The 26,993-nt window shown below is 51.0% G+C and overlaps 1 protein-coding gene across 4 annotated transcripts in view; it reads left to right on the top strand.

The window, feature by feature from the left end:
* The first annotated feature begins 3,608 nt into the window (after nt 1–3,608).
* Nucleotides 3,609–26,993, top strand: part of LOC105464382 (Ran GTPase activating protein 1) — a 40,446-nt gene continuing 17,061 nt past the window's right edge. Inside the window, exons 1-5 of one of the 4 annotated variants that reach the window (XM_011712220.3) lie at nt 3,609–3,744; nt 8,409–8,558; nt 14,612–14,739; nt 21,178–21,237; nt 24,375–24,554. In XM_011712220.3, the coding sequence (XP_011710522.1) occupies nt 8,447–8,558; nt 14,612–14,739; nt 21,178–21,237; nt 24,375–24,554 (480 nt within the window). In that variant the 5' untranslated portion in view covers nt 3,609–3,744; nt 8,409–8,446. Of the gene's footprint in view, nt 3,845–4,259; nt 4,285–7,844; nt 8,034–8,408; nt 8,559–14,611; nt 14,740–21,177; nt 21,238–24,374; nt 24,555–26,993 lie in introns of those variants that run through there. The other 3 variants (XM_011712218.3, XM_024787530.2, XM_011712217.3) reach the window with 3 other exon arrangements.

The following is a 26,993-nucleotide window of genomic DNA, read 5'->3' as shown; positions in this document are numbered from 1 at the left end:
CGGGCGAGGTGGCAGCGCCTGTAGTCCCAGCTACTCGGGAGGCTGAGGCCAGAGAATGGCGTGAACCCGGGAGGCGGAGCTTGCAGTGAGCCGAGATTGCGCCACTGCACTCCAGCCTGGGCGACAGAGCGAGACTCCGTCTCAAAAAAAAAAAAAAAAAAAACCCACAAAAAAACTAGCCGGGGGAGGTAGCAGGCGCCTGTAGTCCCAGCTACTCGGGAGGCTGAGGCAGGAGAATGGCGTGAACCCGGGAGGCGGAGCTTGCAGTGAGCCAAGATCCCGCCACTGCACTCCAGCCTGGGCGACAGAGCAAGACTCCGTCTCAAAAAAAAAAAAAAAAAAGAATCAGGAGGCCGGGCACGGTGGCTCACGCCTGTAATCCCAGCACTTTGGAAGGCCGAGTAGGCGGATCACCAGGTCAGGAGTTTGAGACCATCCTGGCCAATATGGTGAAACCCCATCTCTACTAAAAATACAAAAATTAGCCGGTCGCGGTGGCATGTACCTGTAGTCCCAGCTACTCCGGAGGCTGAGGCAGGAGAATCGCTTGAACCTGGGAGGCGGAGGTTGCAGTGAGCTGAGATCGCACCACTGCACTCCAGCCTGAGCAACAGAGCGAGACTGCATCTCAAAAAAAAAAAAAAAAAAAAAATCAGGATACAGGAGTGACATAATCCAGATTGCTAGGGGGTGCTGTCAGGCTGAGTTTGTGATTTTTAGCTTCGAACGTGAACACCTTCAGGCAGAACATCCACACTCCAACTCCCCACGAATCCCCCCAAGCCCCGCCAAGCCCCATGACTTCCTGTTACCTCCTAGGCCTTGAAGGCCACTGAATTTCTGGTGTCTAAGAATTCCCTTCCAGTTCTGAAAATCCCAAGACCCATCAGCTAAGACGTTCCCCTGCCCACCTTCCTCTTCCCTTTGGGAGGTCTCTGTGCGCAGGCCAAGGAAAGTCTCAAGAAGTAAACTTGGAAAAGGGAGCCTGCAGATCACCCCAAGGAAAATCCAGACTGATTTGATCAGTCCTAGCTGGAAGCAGCACAGGAATAGCATGAGGCCTATGACTCATTTTAAGCAAACATCCGGTAATCCGACTGGTATCTGGTTCAAATGGGGAAACCTCAAGCACCTATGACAGGCCAGGCCCAGAGAAGATGCTGCCTAGATGGATACAGCGCCTCCTCCGGAGACCCTCCCAGGCTGAGGAGGAAACGCCAAGAACAGTGTTAACTCTGTCCAAGAGCCCCAGAGCCCCAGGCCAATTGCTGTGGGGCTTTGCATCTTGCTGTGGGCACCTGCCGGAGGGAAAGACTCATGAAGTAGCATTTGACATGGGCCTTGTAGAAGAGGGAAGGTGGAAAGAGGATCCACATCTCAGGAACTTTGAGAACTGGGAGAGTTACACTCTGTCTAGAGCTTCAGTTTTCTCATCTCTGTGCTAGGAAGGGTGGTAATGATGCCCACTTCCCTTTTAGTGGTGAAGATTAAATGAGCTGTGTGTAAAAAGATATGGCATGATCTGTTTATTCATTTATTTATTTTGAGACGGAGTCTTGCTCTGTTGCCCAGGCTGGAGTACAATGGCACGATCTTGGCTCACTGCAACCTCTGCCTCCCGGGTTCAAGCAATTCTCCTGCCTCAGCCTCCTGAGTAGCTGGGATTCCAGGCATGCGTCACCATGCCCGGCTAATTTTGTATTTTTAGTAGAGGCGGGTTTCTCCATGTTGGTCAGGATGGTCTCAAACTCCTGACCTCAGGTTATCCGCCCGCCTCTGCCTCCCAAAGTGCTGGGATTACAGGCATGAGCCACCGCGCCCAGCCTGCATGATCTGTTTAACTTTTTTTTTTTTTTTTTAAGTTTTTGAGACAAGGTCTTGCTCTGTCACCAGGGCTGAAATGCAGTGGTGCGATCATGGCTCACTGCAGCCTCAAGCTCCCAGGCTCGAGATCCTCCTGCCTCAGTCCCTTAGCTGAGACTACAGGCATGCACCATCACGTCCAACTCATTTTTGTATTTTTTGTCGAGACAGGGTTTGACTATGTTGCCCAGGCTGGTCTCGAACTCTCTCGCCTATAATCCCAACACTTTGGGAGGCCGAGATGGGCAACAAGAGTGAAACTCCGTCTCAAAAAAAAACAAAAAAAAAAAACAAAAAAACGCTGTTTGTGTTTTTATGCTTAAATTCACACCTGCAGAAAAGTTGCAAAAAGGTTCAAATAACTCCCATATCCTTCAACTAGATTAACTAACATTTTGCCACATTTGTGTCTCTGCTTTCTCTATGTATATGTGTATTTCTTAACCATAAAGGTTGCTGACATCATGTCCTTTTTGTCCCTAATTATTTCATCACTTTTTCCCCAAGAACAAGGGCAGTCTCTTACATAACCCTGTACCATAATCGAAATTAATAAATTTAACATTGGCCGGGCGCGGTGGCTCAAGCCTGTAATCCCAGCACTTTGGGAGGCCAAGGCGGGCGGATCACGAGGTCAGGAGATCGAGACCATCACACGGTGAAACCCCGTCTCTACTAAAAAAAATACCAAAAAAAACTAGCCGGGCGCGGTGGCGGGCGCCTGTAGTCCCAGCTACTCGGGAGGCTGAGGCAGGAGAATGGCGTAAACCCGGGAGGAGAGCTTGCAGTGAGCTGAGATCCGGCCACTGCACTCCAGCCTGGGTGACAGAGCAAGACTCCGTCTCAAAAATAAATAAATAAATAAATAAATAAATATAACATTGATACAATACTATTATCTAATATACAGTCAAATTTTGCTGTTTCAGTATTGTCCTTTATGGCAATCCCCACCCAGGATCCGATCCAGGACCAGGTATTGCATTCAGTTGTCTTTTTCGTTTCCTGTAATCGGCAACAGTTTCTTAGTTTTTCTTTGTCTAACATAATACAAACATTTCGGGAAGGGTACAGATCCGTTATTCTGTACCATGTCCCTCAGCTTGGGTTTCTCGTGATTAGGCTAAGGTTGTAGACCGGACGGTGACGCCGTGTTTTTCTCAGTGCATCACACAGAAAGCGTGCGATGAATGTCAGCTTGTCCTGCTGCTGATGTTAACGTGGCCGTTCAAGCGGTGTCTGCAGTTTCTCTACGATAGTTACTATTTCCCCTTTTTAATTATCAGGTAATTTGTGCATATTTATGTGGAAGGCTTCGAATGCCCTTTCAGTTTCATGGGACGGAAAAGAGCACTTTATCTGGGCAAATGGATACCTGTGTCTTGCGGAAGAGACCCAGCAGCCAGCAGTACCTGTGTCAACAAAGTTACGCGAACAAAACCTTTCCGGAAGAGCTGAGGGACCTGGGTGCAACGCATTCTGGGAATTGTAGTCTCTGGGTGCTCCCGGCTGAACACCGCCCTGCGGTTTCTGCGAGAAAGACCCAGAAGCCGCCAGGGGAGGGCGAAGAGGAGGGCGGTGGGGCGCTCTGCGCGCGGTGCGCCATGGGACGGGTAGTTCACGGCGCGCGCCCTGTCGCGCCCCCAGCTGGCGAACGGGACTACCCTACCCGAGAGGCCGCGCGTGCGGGGCGAGGGCAAGCCGGCCGGGGCCTCGAACAAATCAAATCGAAGCAAAGAAACTGCCGGCTTTCAAAATCCTCCTCCTCCGCCATCATCCGCCGCGGTGCGGAGAGCAGGTGGTGCTGGAAGCGCGTGAGGCCCCGAGCGCGGGAGAGCTGACAGACAAGCCAGCTGGACATCTGGACCGCTGGACCTGGAGGTGGCGACCCCGGCCTGACCCGGACCCTAAATCCGTCCCCGCCCCACCGGGCGGAGGCGCGTGCTCGGTTACCCCCACGCGGCGGCGCCGCCTGTTTACGGTAGAGTCAGGGTCCCTTTCTTTTCACAGTCACCTGCCTGGAAGAGGGGTGGGGGCGAGGAGGGCGTGGCGCCTCAGTGCACCTTCTGCCTGCCCCCTCGGCCTTCTTCACTAAGTCTTCGATGGCCGAGCGCCCCGGGGTGGCGGTGGGAGTGGGGTTGTTGGGCGGCGCTGGCTCCTTTCACAAATGGGGAAACCGAGGCTTAAAGGGCGTCTGACTCGCCGGAGCAGCTCAGCCTGCAGCTGCTAGCAGTGGCGTCTCATATTAGCATCGTTGTCAACCGGAGGCGGTGCGAGTCCGCCGGGGATTCCAGATGGGTCTCCCGCGCCGCCCGCCTGTCATTTGCGGCCTGTATTCGCGAGTCGCTCCCGCGGCGCCGCCTCCCAGCAGGCCCACGCCAACGGGGGGCCCGGGCTGGCGCCGCTGTCCCTGGAATCGATGTGAGTCACTGCTGACGCTTTGCAAGAGCATGCATCTCACCTCAGAAAGTCTCCGACGCTGCTGCGGAGCGGGGAGAGGATATTTCTTTATTAACCCTTTGCTTTTGCTCTGGTGCTGACCCTTTGCTGACCTTGGACAAATCAATTCACGTTTCTGTGCTCCAGTTTCTTGGTCTATAAAGTGTGTGTGGAAGAGTGCATCTCCTTGTCTGGCTCTCTCTCGGACTGAGGAATAGGCCCCCTTTCAGCTGAGAAGTTCTGTCCCTATTCTATTTGGAGGTTTCACCAACACCTTTTACCCTCAGATTGTCCCATCTCAGAACTGCAAGAGATGCTGGGGTTTCAGGTTAATTTTTTGTTGGTTTTTCTTTAATTTTTTTTTTTTTTTTTTTTTTAATCTTTTTAGAGACAGGATCTCCCTCTGTCATCCAGGCTGGAGTGTAGTGGAACAATCACCGCTGAACTGCAGCCTTGGCTTCCTGGGCTCATGCGATCCTCCCACCTCAACTTCCCAACTCATGGGGACTACAGGTGCCATCACACCTGGCTAATTTTTAAATTTTTCTTTGGGGACAGGGTCTCATTCTGTTGCCCAGACTTGTCTCGAACTCCTGGTCTAAAGTGATCTTCCCGCCTAGCCTCCCAAAGTGTTGTAATTACAGGTGTGAGCCACTGCACTGGGCTGGTTTCTCGTTAATTTTTTTTTTGAAACAGGGTCTCCAGAAGTGCAGTAGCAAGCTCTCATCGCACTGCAGCCTCCACCTCCAGGGCTCAAGTGATCCTCCCACTTTACCCCCCAAGTAGCTGGGACTGCAGGCACCCGCCACCACACCCAGCTAGTTTTTGTATTTTTAATGGAGACGGTTTCAGCACATACCCAGACTGGTTTCTAACTCCTGGGCTCAGTCGATCCACCCACCTCAGCCTCTGGAAATGCTGGGATTACAAGAGTGAGCCATTGCACCCGACTCTGGTTAATTTTTTTTTTTTTGAGACGGAGTTTCACTCTTGTTGCCCAGGCTAGAGTGCAATGCCACGATCTCGGCTTGCCCCAACATCTGCCTCCTGGGTTCAAGTGATTCTCCTGCCTCAGCCTCCTGAGTAGCTGGGATTACAGGCATGTGCCACCACGCCCAGTTAATTTTGTATTTTTGGTGGAGACGGGTTTCACCATGTTGGCCAGGCTGGTCTCGAACTCCCGACCTCAGATGATCTGCCCGCCTCAGCCTCCCAAAATGCTGGGATTATAGGCGTGAGCCACCGCACCTGGCTTGGTTAATTTTTATGCAGTTTCAACTGGTCATTTCTTGAGCACCTTCTGAATGCCAGGCTCTGTGTGGCAAGTAGAGTGATCCTGTCAAAACATAGGTCAAATGACATCTGTCTCTGCTAGAAACTTCAGTGACTTTCCTTGTCACTTATAGCGAAAGCCACTGTTCTTCAAATGGCCTTTATGACTTGGGCCGCTTGTTAACTCTGTCGTCTCTTAACTCCTTTTTTTCCTGTCCCTCTGTGCTTCAGCCTCGCTGGCCCTATTGCAGTTCCTCCAACCCTCTGCCCGTACAAGAGCCATTGAATTTGCTATTCCCTTTGCAGGAATCGTGTTCCCCCAGATGTGTGCATGGCCCAATCCCTGACATCTTTATTTAACTATTTCCTAATAATGCCTTTTTGTTGTTGTTGTTTGTTTGTTTGTTTTGAGACCGAGTCTTGTTCTGTCACCCAGGCTGGAGTGCAATGGTGTGATCTTGGCTCACTGCAACCTCTGCCTCCTGGGTTCAAGCAATTCTCCTGCCTCAACCTCCCGAGTAGCTGGGACTACAGACACACACCACCATGCCCAGCTAATTTTTGTATTTTAGTAGAGACGAGGTTTCACCATGTTGGCCTGGCTGGTCTTGAACTCCTGACCTTGTGATCCACCTGCCTTGGTCTCCCAAAGTGCTGGGATTACAGCCGTGAGCCACCACTCCCACGCCCCCCCTTTTTTAAATCACATACTAAATGTGTCATTTAGCACACATGCTTCAAGAGGTCAAGGTTTCTGTTTCCTTTGCTGCTATACTTCTGTTACCTGGAACAATATCCAGCACACAGTAATACTCAAATGTTTTGTTGAATGAATGAGTGGACACCTTACCCAGAATAATAATTCATGCTTATTGATAAAGACATAGACAAACCAGGGGGATAAGTTTGAACCCAGAGGAAGCCTGGGGTGGCAGGATTCAGGGTATCACATCTGTATCTGAGAATGAGGAGGCTGTAGGAGGAGGCCTTTTGGATAGCACCCCCTAGTTCTGCCCCTCATATCTGCTTCCTTGGTCTGTCCTGATTACTTGCTGTTTCTCCTCTTTTTTTGGAGCATCTCACAGACACATTTATTCATAGCACAAAGTAAACACTATACAAGTATGTAGTGATGTTCCACGTTCCCGTCTAATATAGCTGGCTTCAACTGTCAGGCAGTACACAAGAGACGTTTAATCTCACACGTACTCCAAGTAAAGCTGGAGTACCATGAGTAGGCGCAGGAGTTCTTAAAGGTTTACTTGTTGTTTTAAAAATTCTCATTTATTGGCCGGGCAAGGTGGCTCACGCCTGTAATCCTAGCACTTTGGGAGGCCGAGGTGGGCAGATCACGAGGTCAGGAGATCGAGACCATCCTGGCTAACATGGTGAAACCTCCTCGTCTCTACTAAAAATACAAAAAAATTAGCTGGACATGGTAGCGGGTGCCTGTAATCCCAGCTACTCAGGAGGCTGATTCAGGAGAATGGCATGAACCCGGGAGATGGAGCTTGCAGTGAGCCGAGATTGCACCACTGTGCTCCAGCCTGGGTGGCTGAGCGAGACTCCATCTCAAAAAAAAAAAAAAAATTCTTTAATTTATTTAGTTACTTTTAGAGATAGAGTCTCCCGATGTTGCCCAGGCTGGAGTGCAGTGGCACAGTCATAGCTTACTGTAGCTTTGAACTTCTGGGCTCAAGTGATCCTCCTGCCTCAGCCTCTCTAGTAGATGGGACTGACTACAGGCATGTGCCACCACATCCAGCTAATTTTTATTTTTATTTTATTTTTTTGAGACAGGGTTTTACTCTGTCACCCAGGCTAGAGTGCAGTGGTGAGATCATGGCTCACTGTAGCCTCTGTCTCCTGGGCTCAAGCATCCTCCCACCTCAGCCTCCCCAGTAGCTGGGATTACAGGTGCACACCACCATCCCCCGCTAATTTTATTTATTTATTTATTTTAATAGAGATGGAATTTTGCCATGTTACCCAGCTTGAGCTGCTGGGCTCAAGCAGTCTTCCCGCCACAGCTTCCCAATGTGCTGGGATTACAGGTGTGAGCCACTGCACCTGGCCAGCTTTACTTCTTTTACCAGCACTCCTGACTTTATAAACAGTGAGGCTCATCAACCCCATTTCCAACCAGATCCCCTGGTAAACTTGGGTATGGTAGGGCTTCATGGGTGGCAGCCCTGTCCCTGTCCTATTATGATGGTAGCTGTTGTGATGTGGCAATCTCTGATCTAGAAAACCCTGAGAGGCCACTGTGGCCTGCCTAGTCTCCCGGCCAGGGTTGAAACCAGACGTGCAGTGGGGCTGACCCCTGTGCCCCACCCCAGAGTCATGCCAGTGTGGGTGTGGGGCATTCTCTGGGATGAATGATCGGGATCCCATAGCCATCTGTGTCCTGTTTGAGGAATGTGACCCTCAAGCAGAGAGCAGCCAAGATGCTCAAGCAGGTGTGTGCTCGGACCAGACTCTGCAGCCTTTGGTTTGGGACTTGACTGCCATTCACTGACGGGGTCCAGGAAATGGGCAGCTCACATGGCATTGCTGGGCATCCCAGCTGCAGCGGTTTGGCAGAGGAGGACTTGTAATGAGATGGTAGCTCCTTATAGGCTAAAACATGATTTTTCTGTTCTCTTACTACCTCCTGCACCTTCTGGAACTGCTCATTCTCTGATGCTGTTTTCCTTTCTTCCAGTGGTTTAGCTGTAGGGTCTCCATAGCAGGGGAGGTACGGTCAGACTCCTGAGATGACTATGAACTACCCTGCCCCCCAACCGGGGGCCCCAGGAGACTCCTTTTTCTTATTGCAACTTCGGCCTCTTCAGTCTGCAGATCTCCAGGGGAGCCCACCAGCCTAGTCAGCATGGCCTCGGAAGACATTGCCAAGCTGGCAGAGACACTGGCCAAGACTCAGGTGGCCGGGGGACAGCTGAGTTTCAAGGGCAAGAGCCTCAAACTCAACACTGCAGAAGATGGTGAGTTTCTGGAAGTTGCGCACTGGTGTGTCCGGGGGAGGAAAGGGAGTGTACTGAACTCTTACTGGTTGTCAGGCTCTTTCTGCTACATTGTCTCCATTATTTGTCCCAGAAGCTCTGTTAGGTATCATTGACCCCCTTCTAACAATGAGGCTCAGAGATCATTTGCCCATGTGCAAGCTCCCCTGTGCTTTGCATGTTTGCAGTGGGCATCCCTTTGTGCCCTGTCCTTTCTTTCTCAGGAGGGGATGGTAGGTAATGAGGGGCCACAGTTAGTGCCAGTCCCAAGATACAGCCTCTGACTCTGACTTCACATCTGGTGTTCTCCCACCCCTGCCCTTTACTCTCATGATCTCAGGCAGGCCTGGCAATAGGTGCAGCTTTCCCCAGAGCTGAGGCTGTGTTGGAGCTGCATTAAAACAACCTGGGCCCTCTTGGGAGATGCTGGTTCATGCAGCCAGATGTACCTGGGAGGGGGATGGCTGTCTGTGTGTATACAGGTACTGTAACCACAGAAAACTAGGAACCAGAGCGCAGACCCTATCTTTTCATCCCTTGTCAAGGCTTCGCTGCCACTGACCAACCCTGAATCCCCTGGCACCAGCAAATGAAGATGCCTGTGTCAAGTGAGGCCTCCTGGGATTCTGGCCCAACCAGGGGAACTGGTTTGGACATGCCTGGTTGTCATGTTGTGTAGGCAGCCTTGTTCCCCCCAGGTCAGAGGCTGCTTGAGTCCTTGGGTAGCTGGGAGCGTGGTGACACATGTTCCTAACATCTTCATAAGGCCTTAACATTTATAGACTTCCTCCCTGTGCGTTTATCACTTTTATTTTTTTTTTTTTTGAGACGGAGTCTGGCTCTGTCACCCAGTTAGAGTGCAGTGGCACGATCTTGGCTTACTGCAAACCTCTGCCCTCCTGGTTTCAAGCGATTCTCCTGCCTCAGTCTCCTGAGTAGCTGGGATTACAGGCATGTGCCACCATACCCGGTTAATTTTTGTATTTTTAGTAGAGACAGATTTTTGCCATATTGGTCAGGATGCTCTTGAACTCCTGACCTCAGGTGATCTGCCTGCCTTGGCCTCCCAAAGTGTTAGGATTACAGGCGTGAGCCACTGTGCCCGGCCTTTTTTTTTTTTTTTTTTTTTTTAGATGAGTCTCGCTGTGTCACCCAGGCTGGAGTGTAGTGGTACGATCTTGGCTCATTGCAACCTCTGTCTCCCAGGTTCAAGTGATTCTCCTGCCTCAGCCTCCCAAGTAGCTGGGACTACAGGCTCACACCATCACGCCTGGCTAATTTTTTTTTTTTTTTTGAGACATAGTCTTGCTCTGTTGCCCAGGCTGGAGTGCAGTGGTGCGATCTCAGCTCACTTTAACCTCTGCTTCTTGGGTTCAAGCAATTCTCATGCCTCAGCCTGCTGGGCGTGTAGCTGGGACTACAGGTATGTACCACCATGTTCAGCTAATTTTCTTTTTTTGTGTTTTAGTAGAGATGGGGTTTTACCATGTTGGACAGGCTGGTCTTGAACTCCTGACCTCAGGTGATTCACTCACCTCAGCCCCCAAAGTGCTGGGATTACAGGCGTGAGCCACTGTGCCTGACCTTCAGCCTAGTTTTGTATTTTTTTTATTTCTTTTTTTTTTTTTTTTGAGACAGTCTTGCTTTGTCACCCAGGCTAGAGTGCAGTGGCGCGATCTCAGCTCACTACAAGCTCTGCCTCCCGGATTCATGCCATTCTTCTGCCTCAGCCTCTCGAGTAGCTGGGACTACAGGCGCCTACCACCACGCCCGGCTAATTTTTTGTATTTTTAGTAGAGATGGGGTTTCACCATGTTAGCCAAGATGGTCTTGATCTCCTGACCTCGTGATCTGCCCGCGTCGGCCTCCCAAAATGCTGGGATTACAGGCATGAGCCACCATGCCCGGCCCCCTATTTTTGTGTTTTTTTTTTTTTTTTCTTTTTGAGACAGAGTCTTGCTCTGTTACCCAGGCTGGAGTGTAGTGGCGCGATCTCAGCTCGCTGCAAGCTCCGCCTCCGAGTTCACACCATTCTCCTGCCTCAGCCTCCCAGATAGCTGGGACTACAGGCACCCACCACCATGCCCAGCTAATTTTTTGTATTTTTAGTAGAGATGAAGTTTTACCGTGTTAGCCAGGACGGTCTTGATCTCCTGACCTCATGGTCCTCCCACCTTGGCCTCCCAAAGTGCTGGGATTACAGGCATGAACCACCACGCCCGGCCTATTTTTGTATTTTTAATAGAGACGGGATTTTGCCATGTTGGCCAGGCTGGTCTCAAATTCTTGACCTCAGGTGATCCGCCCACTTTGACCTTGTTTATCACTTTTGATGCTTGCATCACCCTTGTGGGAGATAAATAGGAATGTTGCTGTTTTATAAATGAGAAAAAAGGATTTAGGAAACTTAAGTAACTTGGCCAAGGTCATACATTTGATAAATAGCAGAGCTAGGACTTTCACAGAGGTCCAGTGAAATCCCTATTCCTGTGCTTCTAATTAGACACTGAGCTCCGTTTAGGAAACATGGATTTGATACTAAATGCCATTTATTGAATACTGTGTCAGATAAGGGTATTAAGTGCCAGATAAGTAGTATCTCAGTTTATCTTCACAAAATCCCTTGAGATGGATTGTATTTCCATTTTGCAGATTGGAAAACTGAGGTTTAGGGAGGTGGTAAGACATGCCTAAGGGCACAGCTTTAATGAGTGGAGCTGGGATTAGAACTCAAGTTTGGGCCAAGTGCAGTGGCTCACACCTGTAATCCCAGCACTTTGGGAGGCTGAGATGGGCAGATCACCTGAGGTCAGGAGTTCCAGACCAGCCTGGCCAACATGGAGAAAGCCTGTCTTTACTAAAAATACAAAAATTAGCCAGGCGTGGTGGTGGACACCTGTAATCCCAGCTACTCTTGGAAGGCTGAGGCAGGAGAATTGCTTGAACCTGGGAGGTGGAGGTTGTAGTGAGCCGAGATTGGGTCACTGTACTCCAGTCTCAGTGACAGAACGAGACTATCTAAAAAAAAGAAAAAAGAAAACTCGAGTTTGACTGGCGCTGAAATTCATCCAGTTAACTTCTTTGCTCTCCCAGCACAGGCTGGATGTGGTGTCTCCCATTTTGTAAGTCCCCAGGGGTGCCCGGCTTAACCCAGCCCCTAAGAAGCAGCAAATCTGGAATAGGAATGATGTACCCAGGTAACTAATTGAAGGCAAAATGTGAATATACTCTGTGAAAAGGCTCTGGGAAGTAAGGCAGGGAGAGGCCTCACTTTTACCTTAAGAGCACCCAGGAAGTCTTTTTCATCCCTTGCCAAGGCTTGGCTGGCACTGACCAACCCTGAATCCCCTGGCATCTGGAAGTGAAGGTACCTGCATCAGTGAGGCATCCTTGGGTTCTGGCCCAACCAGGGAAACTTGGCCCAGCTTGGACAACTTCTTAGGGAACACCTAATAGGTTGTAAGTCCTTTCTCAAGACCCTTCTTGGCCAGTAGGTCAAGTTCAAACTTTATCTCCCATACCCATCTTTGTCTCTTCCCTCCCGCATGTCACCCTGCTCCATCCTGTACCAGCCAGACTCAGCTTTTTGCTTCATGTAAGATGGTTTTGTTCAGATTATACAATTAATGCAGGTTTATTATAGAATACAGAAACATTCAAAGAACAGGGAAAAATATATTCTCACTTTCATATAACCCCAGGGATATAACAACTGTTAATTTCAGGGCATTTTATTTCTAGCGCATAGTCTTTTTTTTTTGTTTTATCATTGAGACACACTCTCGCTCTGTAGCCCAGCCTGAAGTGCAGTGACAAGATCTCGCTTACTGCTACCTCCGCCTCCTGGGTCCCGGTTCAAGCAATTGTGCCTCAGCCTCCCGAGCAGCTGGGATTACAGGCATGCGCCACCATGCCCAGCTAATTTTTTTATTTTTAGTAGAGACAGGGTTTCATCATGTTGGCTAGGCTGGTCTTGAACTCCTAACCTCATGATCTGCCTACCTCGGCCTCCCAAAGTGGTGGGATTACAGGTGTGAGCCACTGCGCCCAGCCTAGTCTTTTTTTTTTTTTTTTTTCCCTGAACGTATCTGAGTTCATTTTATTTTGTTTGTTTTTGAAACGGAGTTTTGCTGCTGCCCATGCTTTAGCGCAATATCTTGATCTCGGCTCACTGCAACCTCTGCCTCCCGGTTTCGAGCGATTCTCCTGTCTCAGCCTCCCCAGTAGCTGGGATTACAGGCACATGGCAGCATGCCCGGCTGATTTTTGTAGTTTTAGTCAGAGACAGGATTTCATCATATTGGACAGGGTGGTCTCAAACTCTTAACCTCAGGTGATCTGCCTGCCTCGGCCTCCCAAAGTGCTGGGATTACAGGTGTAAGCCACCACACCCGACCCATTTTGTTTTTAATTGGGATTATAGATCTTTGAAAAGTTGTTGTATAACCTGATATATTGAGAACATTTTACTCCAAGTAGTGGAAGAACACACAATCACCCATTATCCTACCAGCTAGAGAGAACTGCTGTAACATTTGGTTTCTATGTTTCTGGACCTTGTTTTATGCATATGTCTGCATGTGTGTTTATATGTGAATGCATACGTTTTTAAAGAGTGATCAGACCAAATGCTTGAGTAACCTAATTTTTCACTTACTGCTATAACAGTTTTTTCCAAGTCAAAAACACCTGTGTCTTACATAGCAGTGCTAGTGTAACTATTTGTGTAACATGCCACAGTGAACCTCTATCCTCCTCTCTGTCTTCCTGTCTGTCTCTTGTTTGTTTGTTTTGTTTTGAGAGGGCAATGTCTTGCTCTGTCCCCCCAGCTGGAGTGCTCTGGCATGGTCATGGCTCACTGCAGCCTCAACTTCTAAGGGTCAGCTGATCCTCTCACCTCAGCCTCCCAAGTAGCTGAGACTACAGGTGCATGCCACCATACCAGGCCTTTTTTTTTTTTTTTTTTTTTTCTTGAGACAGAGTCTTGCTCTGTTGCCCAGGCTGGAGTGCAGTGTTGTGATCTCAGCTCACTGCAACCTCTGCCTCCCAGGTTCAGGTGATTCTCCTGCCTCAACCTCCTGAGTAGCTGGGATTACAGGCACGTGCCATACGCCCAGCTAATTTTGGTATTTTTAGTAAAGATGGGGTTTCACTATGTTTGTCAGCTGGTCTTGAACTCTTGACCTTGTGATCCGCCGCCTTGGCCTCCCAAAATGCTGGGATTACAGGCGTTTACCACCGCGCCTGACTTTTTTTTTTTTTTTTTTTTTAAGTTGGAGTCTTGCTCTATCTCCCAGGCTGGAGGGCAGTGACACGATCTTGGCTCACTGCACCCTCCTCCTCCCAGGTTCAAGACATGCTCCTGCCTCAGCCTCCCAAGTAGTTGGGATTACAAACACCCACCAACATGCCCAGCTAATTTTTGTATTTTTAGTAGAGACAGTGTTTCACCATGTTGCCCAGGCTAGTCTTAAACTCCTGGGCTCAAGCAATCCACCTGCCTTAGCCTCCCAAAGTACTGGAATTACAGGCGTGAGCCACTGCGCTGGGCCTTCTGTCTTCTCTTGATGGACATTTAGGTGGTTTGGAATGTTTCATCACAATAAAGTAGTACAGTAGTGAGCAAACACCCCCCACATAAATCATTTAACAATGAAGGCCTTTGTGCCATCGTGCCTGCTGGCCCTCTGGCTTGGGTGCCGTTTCTCTGCTTGACCTGGTACACTGCCCATCTTTGGAGGCTCCACACACACCACCCACTTGGCAAAGTCTTCTTTGCTGTGAGCCGCCAGTTGCTCTTTTCCCTCGGCTCCCAAGCCTCTCTACATGCCTGATTTAAACACTCATTACAGACAAATCATCTGCATAGCTGTGTACTCTGGACCGTGAGCCTGTCTGATTCTCTGTAAGCCAGGGCTCGTCACACAGTAGGTGCACCATAAACTGTTGAGTGGCAAGGTGGTTGCCAACCTCTCTCCTACCTTAGCTGTTTGTGATTCCAAAAGCCTAAAGTTCTGTTCTTTGGTCCCTGGCAGCTAAAGATGTGATTAAAGAGATTGAAGACTTTGACAGCTTGGAGGCTCTGCGTCTGGAAGGCAACACAGTGGGCGTGGAAGCAGCCAGGGTCATCGCCAAGGCCTTAGAGAAGAAGTCGGAGTTGAAGGTGAGCAGAGTGGGGCGAACAGGCCCAGGCTGGTTTGAACAAGCTTCTGTTCACACTTCCACAACCCCTGCCTGTGTCCAATCTCTTCCAGGCCCCTGCCTGTGTAGCTGTCCCCCAAGCAGCTCCTCTTCCTCTGGCCTCCCCAGGGCACACAGCATTGGCTAGGGACCCTCTTCCTGTAGTCAGCAGACCCTGAGAGGGTGTTAGGGGTGCAGGAGGATTATTGGAATGACACCTGTGAAAGATAAAGTAGGGAGAGCCTTTTGCTCACAATGTAGATATGTCACATATGAGGTTGGAAGGTTGCAGAAATAACCAGCAGGAGCCTCTGACTGTGAGGCTGCTCTGACCGACCCACCCTTTGGGAGTTTCAGAGCAAAGACTGCCCATGAAAGGAGTCTCATGTTGGGCAGAAGTGGCCAGGCCTCAGCTCAACTGCTGCAGCGATAGGAAGGTGCCGTAGCCGGAGACTGCCAGCTCCCTACGCTCCTCGCAACAGAGGCAAGTTCTCTTTTTTTGATTTTTGAGACGGAGTCTCACTCTGTCACCCAGGCTGCAGTTCAGTGGTACCATCTCGGCTCACTGCAACCTCTGCCTCCCGGGTTCAAGCGATTCTCCTGCTTCAGCCTCCCAAGTAGCTGGGATTACAGGCTCCCACCAGGACTCCGGCTAATTTTTTTGTATTTTTAGTAAAGATGGGGTTTCACTGTGTTAGCCAGGATGGTTTTGCTCTCCTGACCTTGTGATGTGCCCGCCTCGGCCTCCCAAAGTGCTGGGATTATAGGCGTGAGCCACTGCTCCAGCCTTTTTTTTTTTTTTTGATATGGAGTCTCACACTGTCACCCGGGCTGGTGTGCAGTGGTGCAATCTCGGCTTGCTGCAACCTCCGCCTCCCAGGTTCAAGTGATTCTCCTGCCTCAGCCTGCCAAGTAGCTAGGATTACATGTGCCCACCACCACGCTGAGCTAATTTTTTGTATTTTTAGTAGAGACAGGGTTTCACTTTGTTGGCCAGGCTGGTCTCGAACTCCTGACCTTGTGATTTGTCTGCCTCGGCCTCCCAAAGTGCTGGGATTACAGGCGTGAGCCACCGCACCTGGCTGGCAAGTTCTCTTGAAGGTTAGATCCAAGTGGTGCCCTCCTTGGCCAACACAAAGGGCAAGTCAGATTATTCTAGCCCCGTGTTCCCCAAACGGGTTCCACTAAACACCAGTCTTTTGATACGCTCTGTGAGAAAAGCAAGAGTGTCATGTTCAAAGCGTTGGGAGATGTCACTGGGTATTCCCCTCTTTGAAATCCCAAAGTCATGAAGGAGAGAGACCAGAGTTCCAGAATGGCATTGTCTCTTCGTATGTGCAGGGCTAGGGTTGGGCTGGGCTCTTTTGCATGTCATTGCCTGCTCACAGCAACCAGGGAAGAGACTGGGTTGAGTCTCCATTTATAAGTCAAGGGAACTGAGGCTCAGAGGGGCTCATTAAATAGCCACGATCAGCCGGGCATGATGGCTCACAGCTGTAATCCCAGCACTCTGGGAGGCCAAGGCCCAGAAGTTCGAGACCAGGTTGGACCACATGGTGAAACCCCATCTCTACAAAAAGTACAAGGATGCTTAGCCCAGCATGGTGGTGTGCACCTATGGTCCCAGCTCCTTGGGAGGCTGAGATGGGAGGATTGCTTGAGCCTGGGAGGCAGTGGTTTCAGTGAGCCAAGATTGCACCACTACTCTCTAGCCTGAGTGGCAGAGCGAGACCCTGTCTCATAAAAAAAGAAAAAAGCCAGGCGTGGTGGGTCACGCATGTAATCCCAGCATTCTGGGAGGCCGAGGCAGGCAGATCATGAGGTCAAGAGATCAAGACCATCCTGGCCAACATGATGAAACCCCATCTCTACTCAAGATACAAAAATTAGCTGGGTGTGGTGGCATGTGCCTGTATTCCCAGCTACTCGGGAGGCTGAGGCAGGAGAATCGCTCGAAACCGGGAGGCAGAGGTTGCAGTGAGCCAAGATCGCGCCACTGCACTCCAGCCTAGCGACAGAGCAAGACTCTGTCTCAAAAAAAAAAGAAAAAAAAAAAATAGAGATGTGGCCAAGCCACACATCCACACTCCCGAGATCAGTGTTCTCTCTGTGGCCCCACTTTCTGCAGGAGAAGGAATACGGGGGTGGAGGCCATGAGAGGATTTGCCCCAGAAGGGCCTGCCTGCTAGTTTACAAAATGACACTGCATATTTGTTTCCTTAGGAAGGTCATGGTCAAGTTAACCACCAAGACAGTGATTGTTTCTGCTCTCCTGCCTGGGGCCTGTACTTTCCCTGAGCATAAGTTGGGATGTTTTCCAACCAAAGAACTCAGAACTCGGCCCTCCCCAAGACCTGTGAAGAACAGGAACGGCGGAGGAGCCATGGGTCTGAAGGCTCCAGGACTCAGCAGGAGCTGAGCTTGCGTTCGGCACATGGGATCAAGCCCTAACAGCACCACCTTTTTTTGCCGTATGTGGCCTTGCCCTGCATGCAGCTCTGAGGCTGGGCTCTTATGAAATAGGAGATGGAGCCCTTCCTCCTTCCTCAGAGGTTGTCCTGGGAGAGCTTGGCCGGTAGGAGTGCTGCATGCACCTTCCCACCTGGTGCAGATGCAGTGGCTCGAGTAAATCACTGCACCCCACCTCCCAAGCCTTCCTCTGTGCAGGAAGCAGCCCAGGGCAGGGACAGGGTGGGAGCTACCCTTGATGGCCTAGTGTTCTGGGCCTAGTGCTGAGCCAGAGGTGTTCCCTCCCCTACTGTAGCAGTGTACAAGTGAGGAGTGAGGTCTTGACGGGCGAGAGAAGTGCAGCCCGGAGTCACACAACCAGGGGTAGGCTGAGGTGGTGTCAGCCCAATCTTTTTTTTTTTTTTTTTTTTCAAGAGACGAGTTTCACGCCATTGCCCAGGCTGTAGTGCAGTGGCATGATCATAGCTCACTGCAGCCTTGAACTCCCAGGCTCAAGTGATCCTTCCATCTCAGCCCCCTAAGTAGCTGGGACCATGTGTGTGCCACAATGTCCAGCTAATTTTTTTTCATTTCTTTTCTTTACTTCTTATTATTTTTTTAATGATGGGGTCTTGCTCTGTTGCCCAGTCTGATCTTGATCTCCTAGACTCAAGCAGTCTTCCCACTTTGGCCTTCCAAAGTGCTGGGATTATAAGCGTGAGCCAATGTGCCCAGCCCAAGCAAGCTCTTAACTGCTTTGCTGTTCACATGGGAGATCGTTAGGACCTAAAACCTCATTTCAGAGAGAGGATACCAGAGGCTGGAGAGGGGGAGTGATGGCTGGAGTCAGCCAAATCAGGATTAGAACCCAGGTGGTGTGCTCTAGAGGCCTGTGCTGACTGTTCAGCTCATCAGAGTTGGGTTTGGGGAGCTTTGTTCAGAGTGACATGCCAGTATCTGTTGTGAGGGACTGTGGCGCTCGGGCTCTGACTGCCTGTTGCTGGCACTATGGACCTGCGTGCAGGTGTAACTACTAAATAGATCTGGTGTAGAGCAGCCAGCTGAGGCCCACGTGTGTTCATGGTCTACCTTATTGGTGGATATGCGGATTTGTCTGCAAAAACCAGCTTCCTTAGTATGTAAGGTGGGAGTGGATCCCTTGATCCCAGGAGTCTGAGATACGCCTGGACAACATAGGGAGATTCCCAACTCTACAAAAGATACAAAAGTTAGCTGGGTGTGGTGGTACACACATGTAGTCCCAGCTACTTGGGAGGTTGAGGTGGGAGGATGGCTTGAGCCTGGGAGGTCGAGGCTGCAGTGAGCCGTGTTTGCACGGCTATGTTCCGGCCTGAGCAATAGAGTGAGACCCCGTCTCAAAAAATAAGGGAGGGCTGGGCATGGTGGCTCTCATGCCTGTAATCCTAGCAGTTTGGGAGGCTGAGGCAGGTGGATCACCTGAGGTCAGGAGTTCGAGACTAGCCTGGCCAACATAGTAAAACCCCATCTCTACTAAAAAAAAAAATACAAAAATTACTCTGGAGACAGAGGCAGGAGAATCACTTGAACTTGGGAGGTGAAGGTTGCAGAGAACCGAGGTCACACCATTGTACTCTTAGCTTGGGCGACAAGAGTAAAACTGTGTCTCAAAAAATAAATAAATAGATAGATAGATAAAATAGGCCAGGCGCAGTGGCTCATGCCTGTAATCCCAGCACTTTTGGAGACTGAGGTGGGTGGATCACCTGAGGTTGAGAGTTCAAGACCAGCTTGACCAATATGGCGAAACCCCATCTCTACTAAAAATACAAAAAATTAGCCGGGCGTGGTAGCAGGTGCCTGTAATCCTAGCTACTTGGGAGACTTAGGCAGGAGAATCAGTTTAACCCAGGAGGCAGAGGTTGCAGTGAGCCGAGAATGTGCCACTGCACTCCAGCCTGGGTGCGACAGGATGAGACTCTGTCTCAAAAATAAATAAATAAATAAATAAATAATAAAATAAGGGTAATGGAGGTATCCATCCATCTCCTTAAATATTTATCTTTATGCTAGGAACATTCAAATTATTCTCTGTTAGCTTTTTTTTTTTTTTTTTTTTGAGACAGTCTTTCTATGTCGCACAGGCTGCTATGCAGTGGCGCAGTTTCAGCTCAGCACAACCTCTGCCTCCTGGGTTCCAGCGATTCTCATGCCTCAGCCTCTTGAGTAGCTGGGACTACAGGTGTGCGCCACCACGCCTGGCTAATTTTTATGCTTTTAGTAGAGATGGGGTTTTGGCATGTTGGCCAGGCTACTCTCGAACTCCTGACCTAAGGTGATCTGCTTGTCTCCGCCTCCCGAAGTGCTGGGATTATAGGTGTGAGCCACCGCTCCCGGCATCTTCTAGCTATTTTGAAATGTATAATAGATTAATGTAAATGATAGTTACCCTGTTGACCTATTGAACACTAGGTCTTATTTCTTCTAACTTTATACTTGTCTCCATCAATTAACCTTCAGCCTCCCCTCCCTCTAACCTTCCAGGCCTCTGGTAACTACCAATCTACTATCTTCATGAATTGCTTAATACTTTCTTTAAATCATACCAGGAGTGGTGTCACATGCCTGTAATTGCAGGTACTCTGGAGGCTAAGGTGGGAGGGTCGCTTGAGGCCACTAGGTCAGGGTTACAGTGAGCTATGATTGTGCCACTGCACTCCAGCCTAGGCGACAGAGTGAGAATCCATCTCTTAAAAAAAATGAAAAAAACAGCTAACTTTCATGTAATTTCAAAGCACTTCTATGAACGGAAAGCAGGCATTCCTTACAATAAAGGAAAGAAGATAGTGTTACTGAATTATTGTTTGATGCTGTTGCTATTTAATGACTCTGAGCCTGAGGCCTGTTCTCCCTTTATTAAAAAGTCCCCATCACTATGCTCATTTTTGTATTTTTAGTAGAGATGGGGTTTCACTATATTGGCCAGGTTGGTCTGGAACTCCTGACCTCAAGTGATCTGCCCGCATTGGCCTCCCAAAGTGCTGGGATCACAGGCGTGAGCCACTGGCCCTCAACACGGAATTCTGTGTTGTTTACGTTCATGTTTCTCTGTCATCCATAACTATATTACACGTCCACGTAGAGGGTTGTATAAGTCAGGGATTTTCCTGACACTTCTGAGCCCCCAATAACCCTTGGAGGCCTCTTGATTTGAGAACAGGACTCCAGGTCCCACCAACTACAGCCAGAATGGGTCCAGCTTTTCACAAACAAAGCTCAATTAAGTCTTGCGGGCTGGGTGCGGTGGCTCACACCTGTAATCCCAGCACTTTTGGAGGCCAAGGTGGGCAGATCACCTAAGGTCGGGAGTTCGAGACCAGCCTGACCAAAATGGAGAAACCTTGTCTCTACTAAAAATACAAAAGTTGCCAGGCATAGTGGCAGATGTCTGTAATCCCAGCTACTCCGGAGACACAGGCAGGAGAATTACTTGAACCCGGGAGGCGCAGGTTGTGGTCAGCCGAGATTGCACCACTGCACTCCAGCCTGGGCAACAAGAGCGAAACTCCATCTCAAAAAAAAAAAAAAGGCCGGGCGCGGTGGCTCAAGCCTGTAATCCCAGCACTTTGGGAGGCCGAGACGGGCGGATCACGAGGTCAGGAGATCGAGACCATCCTGGCTAACACGGTGAAACCCCGTCTCTACTAAAAATACAAAAAACTAGCCGGGCGAGGTGGCGGGTGCCTGTAGTCCCAGCTACTCGGGAGGCTGAGGCAGGAGAATGGCGGGAACCCGGGAGGCGGAGCTTGCAGTGAGCTGAGATCCGGCCACAGCACTCCAGCCTGGGCGACAGAGCGAGACTCCGCCTCAAAAAAAAAAAAAAAAAAAAAAAGAAGTCTTGCGATGCTCGGGTAGTTCAAATCCACCAGGATGAGGCTTCACTGTAGGCCTCCAGGGGCCTCTCCCACTAACTCTTGTCTTCCTTCCGCCGCAGCGCTGCCACTGGAGCGACATGTTCACAGGGAGGCTGCGGACTGAGATCCCACCAGCCCTGGTAAGCAAACGAGCTGTTCTTCTCCTCCACACACAGGACGCTCTTTGGCAGTTCCCAGGGCTTTTCTCATACTTTATTCTTTCTGGAGCCTAAGATAAGCCCTGTGGGTGATTGAGCTGCTGGAATGGAAGCCTGGCAAGCCCAGCATGTGCCCTGTGTTCTGACAGGAGGGGAGGGTGGGAGCATGGAGACTGACAGGGGAGGAACGCCAAGGGCGGGGACTTCGGGGAGGTGGGAGAGCTGAGACCACACACTCCTGGGTCCTCCTGAGCTGCGTGGTTTGGTTCACTGTGGATTTCACCCCAATACAATGCCCCGCCTTTCCCAGCAACCCCTTCCTGCACCTCACAGTCCTGCTCCTTCGTGACTTCTCTGCACACAGCCCATGTAGCCGTCCCCGTCTTTCTCTGGCTCCTCCCTTTCTCCACACCACTCTCTGCTTTGGTTTGCTGCCGTCATGGGTGGCTTCCCATTTCCTCATTCCCAGGGCTCAGACTGACTTGCGTTGAGTTCCCGGTCTCTGAGTGCGTGTGTGTGGGTGTGTGGAAGGAAATAGAAAGGGGCAACACAGAAAGGCTTGCCTGGCCGAGGGAAGGAGCAGGGCTGGCTGTCTCTTCAGGTCGGCAGCCTCTCGGTGTGTCTTCCTGGCACGGGGCTGCACACGGCAGGCCTTGAGGGTGCAGATTTCTGGTCAGTGATGAGTGCGCACACCAACGTTACTGAGCCCCTCACCCTGGTTGTGCCCAGCCTCTTTTTATGTTTTATTTTTAAAATTTTGTTTTATTTTATTTTTGAGACGGAGTCTCGCTCTGTCACCCAGGCTGGAGTGCAGTGGTGCGATCTCAGCTCACTGCAAGCTCCGCCTCCCAGGTTCACACAATTCTCCTGCCTCAGCCTCCCGAGTAGCTGGGACTACAGGCGCCGGCCACCACGCCCAGCTAAGTTTTTGTATTTTTAGTAGAGACAGGGTTTCACCGTGTTCGCCAGGATGGTCTTGATCTCCTGACCTCGTGATCCACCTGCCTTGGCCTCCCAAAGCGCTGGGATTACAGGCGTGAGCCACTGCGCCCGGCCTTTATTTTTTTTTAAAGACAGGGTCTTGCTATGTCACCCAGGCTGGTCTTGAACTCCTGGGCTCAAACATTCCTCCCACGTCAGCCTCCCAAGTAGCTGGGATTACAGGTGCGTGCCACTGCACCTGGCTTGTGAGGCTAGGATTTGGAATGTAGGTTAAGAAAATTCATTTCTGGGCCGGGCGTGGTGGCTCAAGCCTGTAATCCCAGCACTTTGGGAGGCCGAGACGGGCGGATCACGAGGTCAGGAGATCGAGACCATCCTGGCGAACACCGTGAAACCCCGTCTCTACTAAAAAATACAAAAAACTAGCCGGGCGAGGTGGCGGGCACCTGTAGTCCCAGCTACTCCGGAGGCTGAGGCAGGAGAATGGCGTAAACCTGGGAGGCGGAGCTTGCAGTGAGCTGAGATCCGGCCACTGCACTCCAGCCCGGGCTACAGAGCGAGACTCCATCTCAAAAAAAAAAAAAAAAAAGAAAATTCATTTCTGGCTGGGTGTGGTGGCTCCTACCTATAATCCCAGCACTTTGGGAGGCCGAGGTGGGCAGATCACTTGAGGTCAGGAGTTTGATACCAGCCTGGCCAACATGGCAAAACCCTGTCTTTACTAAAAATACAAAAATTAGCTGGGCATGATGGCACCTGCCTGTGTTCCCAGCTACTTGGGAGGCTCAGGCGGGAGAATTGCTTGAACCCAGAAGGTGGAGGTTGCAGTGAGCCAAAATCATGCCACTGTACTCCAACCTGGGTGACAGAGCAAGACTACGTCTCAAAAAAAAAAAAAAAAAAGGAAATTCATTTCAGTGATTGTATATAAAAGAATTTCAAGTCAGGCCAGGTGCAGTGGCTCACAACTGTAATCCCAGCACTTTGGGAGGCTGAGTGGAGGCAGATCACCTGAGGTCAGGAGTTAAAGACCAGCCTGGCCAACATGCTGAAACCCTGTGTCTACAAAAGTACAAAAATTAGCGGGGCATGATGGCAGGTGTGTGTAATCCCAGCTACTCAGGATGCTGAGGCAGAAGAATCACTTGAACCTGGGAGGTGAAGGTTGCAGTGAGCTGAGATCGTGCCATTACATTACAGCCTGGGCGAGAGAGAGCAAGAGTCCATCTCAAAAAAAAAAAAAGAATTTCAAGTTAGAAAAGATGGTGAAGAAAACTCTCTTTCTGCCCCAGTCTCTGGCAGAGCCTCCTCTCTGACCATTTCTCCTGGTGGGATGAGGGAGTGTAGCTCTCTCCAGCCCAGGAGGTTTCCAGGAGAGCTCCAGATCCTCCTGCCAAAGCTGATCCTGGCCGTGGCTTGGGGATGGCCACCTCCATCTGCCAGTCACCACCAGAAACCCTGGAGGCATTTGTGGTTCCTCCCTCCCTCCTCCTGCATGTCCAGGGAACCACCAGCTTCGGCATGTCCCTTGCTCCGTGAACAGGCAGCTCCTCTCCTGCACTTGTCACACTGGCCGGCCGGTCCCCTCTCTGTTGCCAGTGTTGCTGCCTCACACTCCCGGGAGGGCACTCCAGCCCATCTTCCTATGCATCTGCTCTCTTCGGGTCCGGGGATGTTACTTCCGTATCCCTCAGCCACCTCAAAGCCTAGTGTTCTCGGGCTGAGGCTCACAGTTCTTGGCCTGGCATTCAAGGCTCTTGCCTGATCTGAGCCCTCACTTCCCTTCCACCCAAAGCCCATGCCATGTTGTCTTCTGGAGTCTCCCCACAGCTTGCCCCCAGGCTCACAGCCTGCTGCTTCATGCTTATGTCTCTCTGCTCCTGTTTTTCAGCTGCCTGGAGTCTTTTCACATTGGCTAGCTGATTCTCATTCAGACTAAGCCCAAATGCCACCTCTTACAAGGAGCCTTCCCAGGCCACCCCATGCATACACACACCCCACTCTCCAGCTGTTAGGAACCCTTTGCAGAGTTTCCAGTCTTAAGAATACCAAAATGGTTTGTGTCTGTGCTAGTTCTGCACCAGCCGGGGTGTCCTTGGAAGGCAGAGCTGGGCCTGGCACAGAAGCAGCACCTGCTGGGTGTCTGTGAAACTGACACGAGCTTCCTCTGTGCCCAGATCTCACTAGGGGAAGGACTCATCACAGCTGGGGCCCAGCTGGTGGAGCTGGACTTAAGTGACAACGCGTTTGGGCCCGACGGTGTGCAAGGCTTCGAGGCCCTGCTCAAGAGCTCAGCCTGCTTCACCCTGCACGAACTCAAGCTCAACAACTGTGGCATGGGCATCGGTGGCGGCAAGGTGGGTGTGGCAGCCCTCTCCCCGCAGAGTCCCCTGGTCCATCCACATCCGTCTGATATATGTGCCCTGGCCCTTGGCAACCACCATCTGGGATGGTCAGCCGTTGTTTTCAAAAGAGAAAGGCCTCAAAGGCAGCAGCCTGTGGCCGGAGGGTAGAGGCATCCATGAGGGTGGGGTTGCCAAGCAACCATCCCAAGTTCTTGGGTTGGCTTGGCAACGCAGAGGGAGTGCCGCTGCATACCTGCTCCAGCCTGCTAGCTCTGCAAAACTCAGGGCTTGGGGCATCCCTACACTCACTGTACCCACAGAGCAGCTGGTAGAGCCTGGCACACAGGCGGAGGAGGGCGCCTGAAAAGAGGAGCGTCCGCTCAGGGAGGCACTGTCACAGCTCACCTTTATTCCTGGACAGGGCCTTGCCCCCGGGGTGCGGGGGGCATCCCCCAGGCAAGGTCAGTGTAGAGCTTCACGTTGGGCTGGTCAGTGTAGAGCGGAGCTGCTTTGCTTCCCAGAACCTGCATCAAGGGCAGCCTGCGTGTTACTCTCTTCCAACTCCATCCCAGTGCCTTTAGACCCAGGGTTGGAGAACGCTGAGTGCCAGACCGCAACCCCTGCACACACTTTCTTTTTTTTTTTTTTTTTTTTTTGAGACGGAGTCTCGCTCTCTCACCCAGGCTGGAGTGCAGTGGCCGGATTTCAGCTCACTGCAAGCTCCGCCTCCCAGGTTTACGCCATTCTCCTGCCTCAGCCTCCCGAGTAGCTGGGACTACAGGCGCCCGCCACCTCGCCCAGCTAGTTTTTTGTATTTTTTAGTAGAGACGGGGTTTCACTGTGTTAGCCAGGATGATCTCGATCTCCTGACCTCGTGATCCTCCCATCTCGGCCTCCCAAAGTGCTGGGATTACAGGCTTGAGCCACCGCGCCCGGCCCCCGCACACACTTTCTAACCAAAGGGAGAAAAGGGCACTGGGAACTAACAGCAGTTGGGGACATCTTATTTGAATATGCAATACTTTAACTTTTCCCACCCACACTGAAAGGTGGGTGGTGCCATCCCCATTTTTCCACATGACGCAGCATAAGCTTAGGTGGGTGGAGTGGATCACATAGCTAGTGCAGTGAGGCCCATGGCGCCCCAGGCTGAGGAGCTGGAGTGGCCTATCCTGCCAAGGGTGCCTGTGGCCCTCGGCCTGATGTGAGGGTGAGCAGGGGCAGACTCTGTACCTGTCTTAGACAGCCCTCCCCCAAGTCCACTTGGGCAATAAGCTGTCCCTGTGTTAAGATATAAAAATGCGCCGAGCACGGTGGCGCAGTGGCTCATGCCTGTAATTCCAACACTTTGGGAGGCCGAGGCAGGTGGATCACCTGAGGTCAGGAGTTCGAGACCAGCCTGGCCAACATGGTGAAACTCTACTAAAAATACAAAAATTAGCTGGGCGTGGTGGCAGGCACCTGTAGTCCCAGCTACTCAGGAGGCTGAGGCAGGAGAATTGCTTGACCCGGGAGACAGAGGTTGCAGTGAGCTGAGATGGTACCACTGCACTCCAGCATAGGCAACAAGAGCGAAATTCCGTCTCAAAAAAAAAATGATATAAAAATGTAGCAGGTGCTGCCCAACCTAGAATGAGTGGGATATGCTGAGAGAGCCAGAGACTCTATTCTAGCAAAATGCTTCAGTTTTCCTTCCATTACTTCCCTTCTCCCGTCCAGCAGTGTCTGGAAACTGAGGCTAAGGGAGCTTTCCTACTAGCCAGGGCTTGTCTGTCCTGTCCTGTACTTGCAGTGGGATGAGTTGGGGAATGAGTTTTGAACCCCAGGACCAGAGGGCCTCCTGGGCAGACAGGCCCACCGTGGAGTTTGATTAATGGTTCTCTGCGCCTCGGACCACTAATTCGATTAGATCTCTGGGTCTTGGCCTTGCCAACCTGTGCCTCTTGGGAGCTCAGACGCCGTAGTCTGGGTGTCTAACCAAAGCCTGCAGGTCCTTTGGCATCTTTTTCTTCTGGACAGTGTGTTTAGTGTGGTTTCTGTGCCATGCACCATGAGAATAAGAGGGCCCAGAGGAGTCGACGGGGCAAGAGGTGTGGCCCTGTGCTGGGGGACTCTCCATACCCAAGTTGGACTCCTTCAGGAGCTAAGGCCCTCACCACGTGGCCTCCAAGGAATCGGGGAGAATGGGGGTGACCTAGCAGTCAGCTGCTGCTGCTGAGGAGCTTCCTCAGAGGCTGGTCTTTGGCAGAAGTTTGATGCCTCTACCTTGAGTGTGTACCTGATCCATCACCACCGTGGAGTCAGGCAGGTGCTGGCTCTTCTGTTCCTCAAGGACGGCTATGTGCAGTCTCATGCCAGGAGTTAGGCCAACCTACCCGCCATGTGTGGCTTTGCTAAATATTTGCTGGGTGACCTTGGCCGATTCACTCACCTCTCAGAGCCTCAGCTTCC

This window comes from Macaca nemestrina, chromosome 15, assembly GCF_043159975.1.
Source record: "Macaca nemestrina isolate mMacNem1 chromosome 15, mMacNem.hap1, whole genome shotgun sequence".
Taxonomy (NCBI): domain Eukaryota; kingdom Metazoa; phylum Chordata; class Mammalia; order Primates; family Cercopithecidae; genus Macaca; species Macaca nemestrina.
Note: the sequence above shows the minus strand (reverse complement) of the source record. Positions and strands in the feature narration are given on the sequence as shown.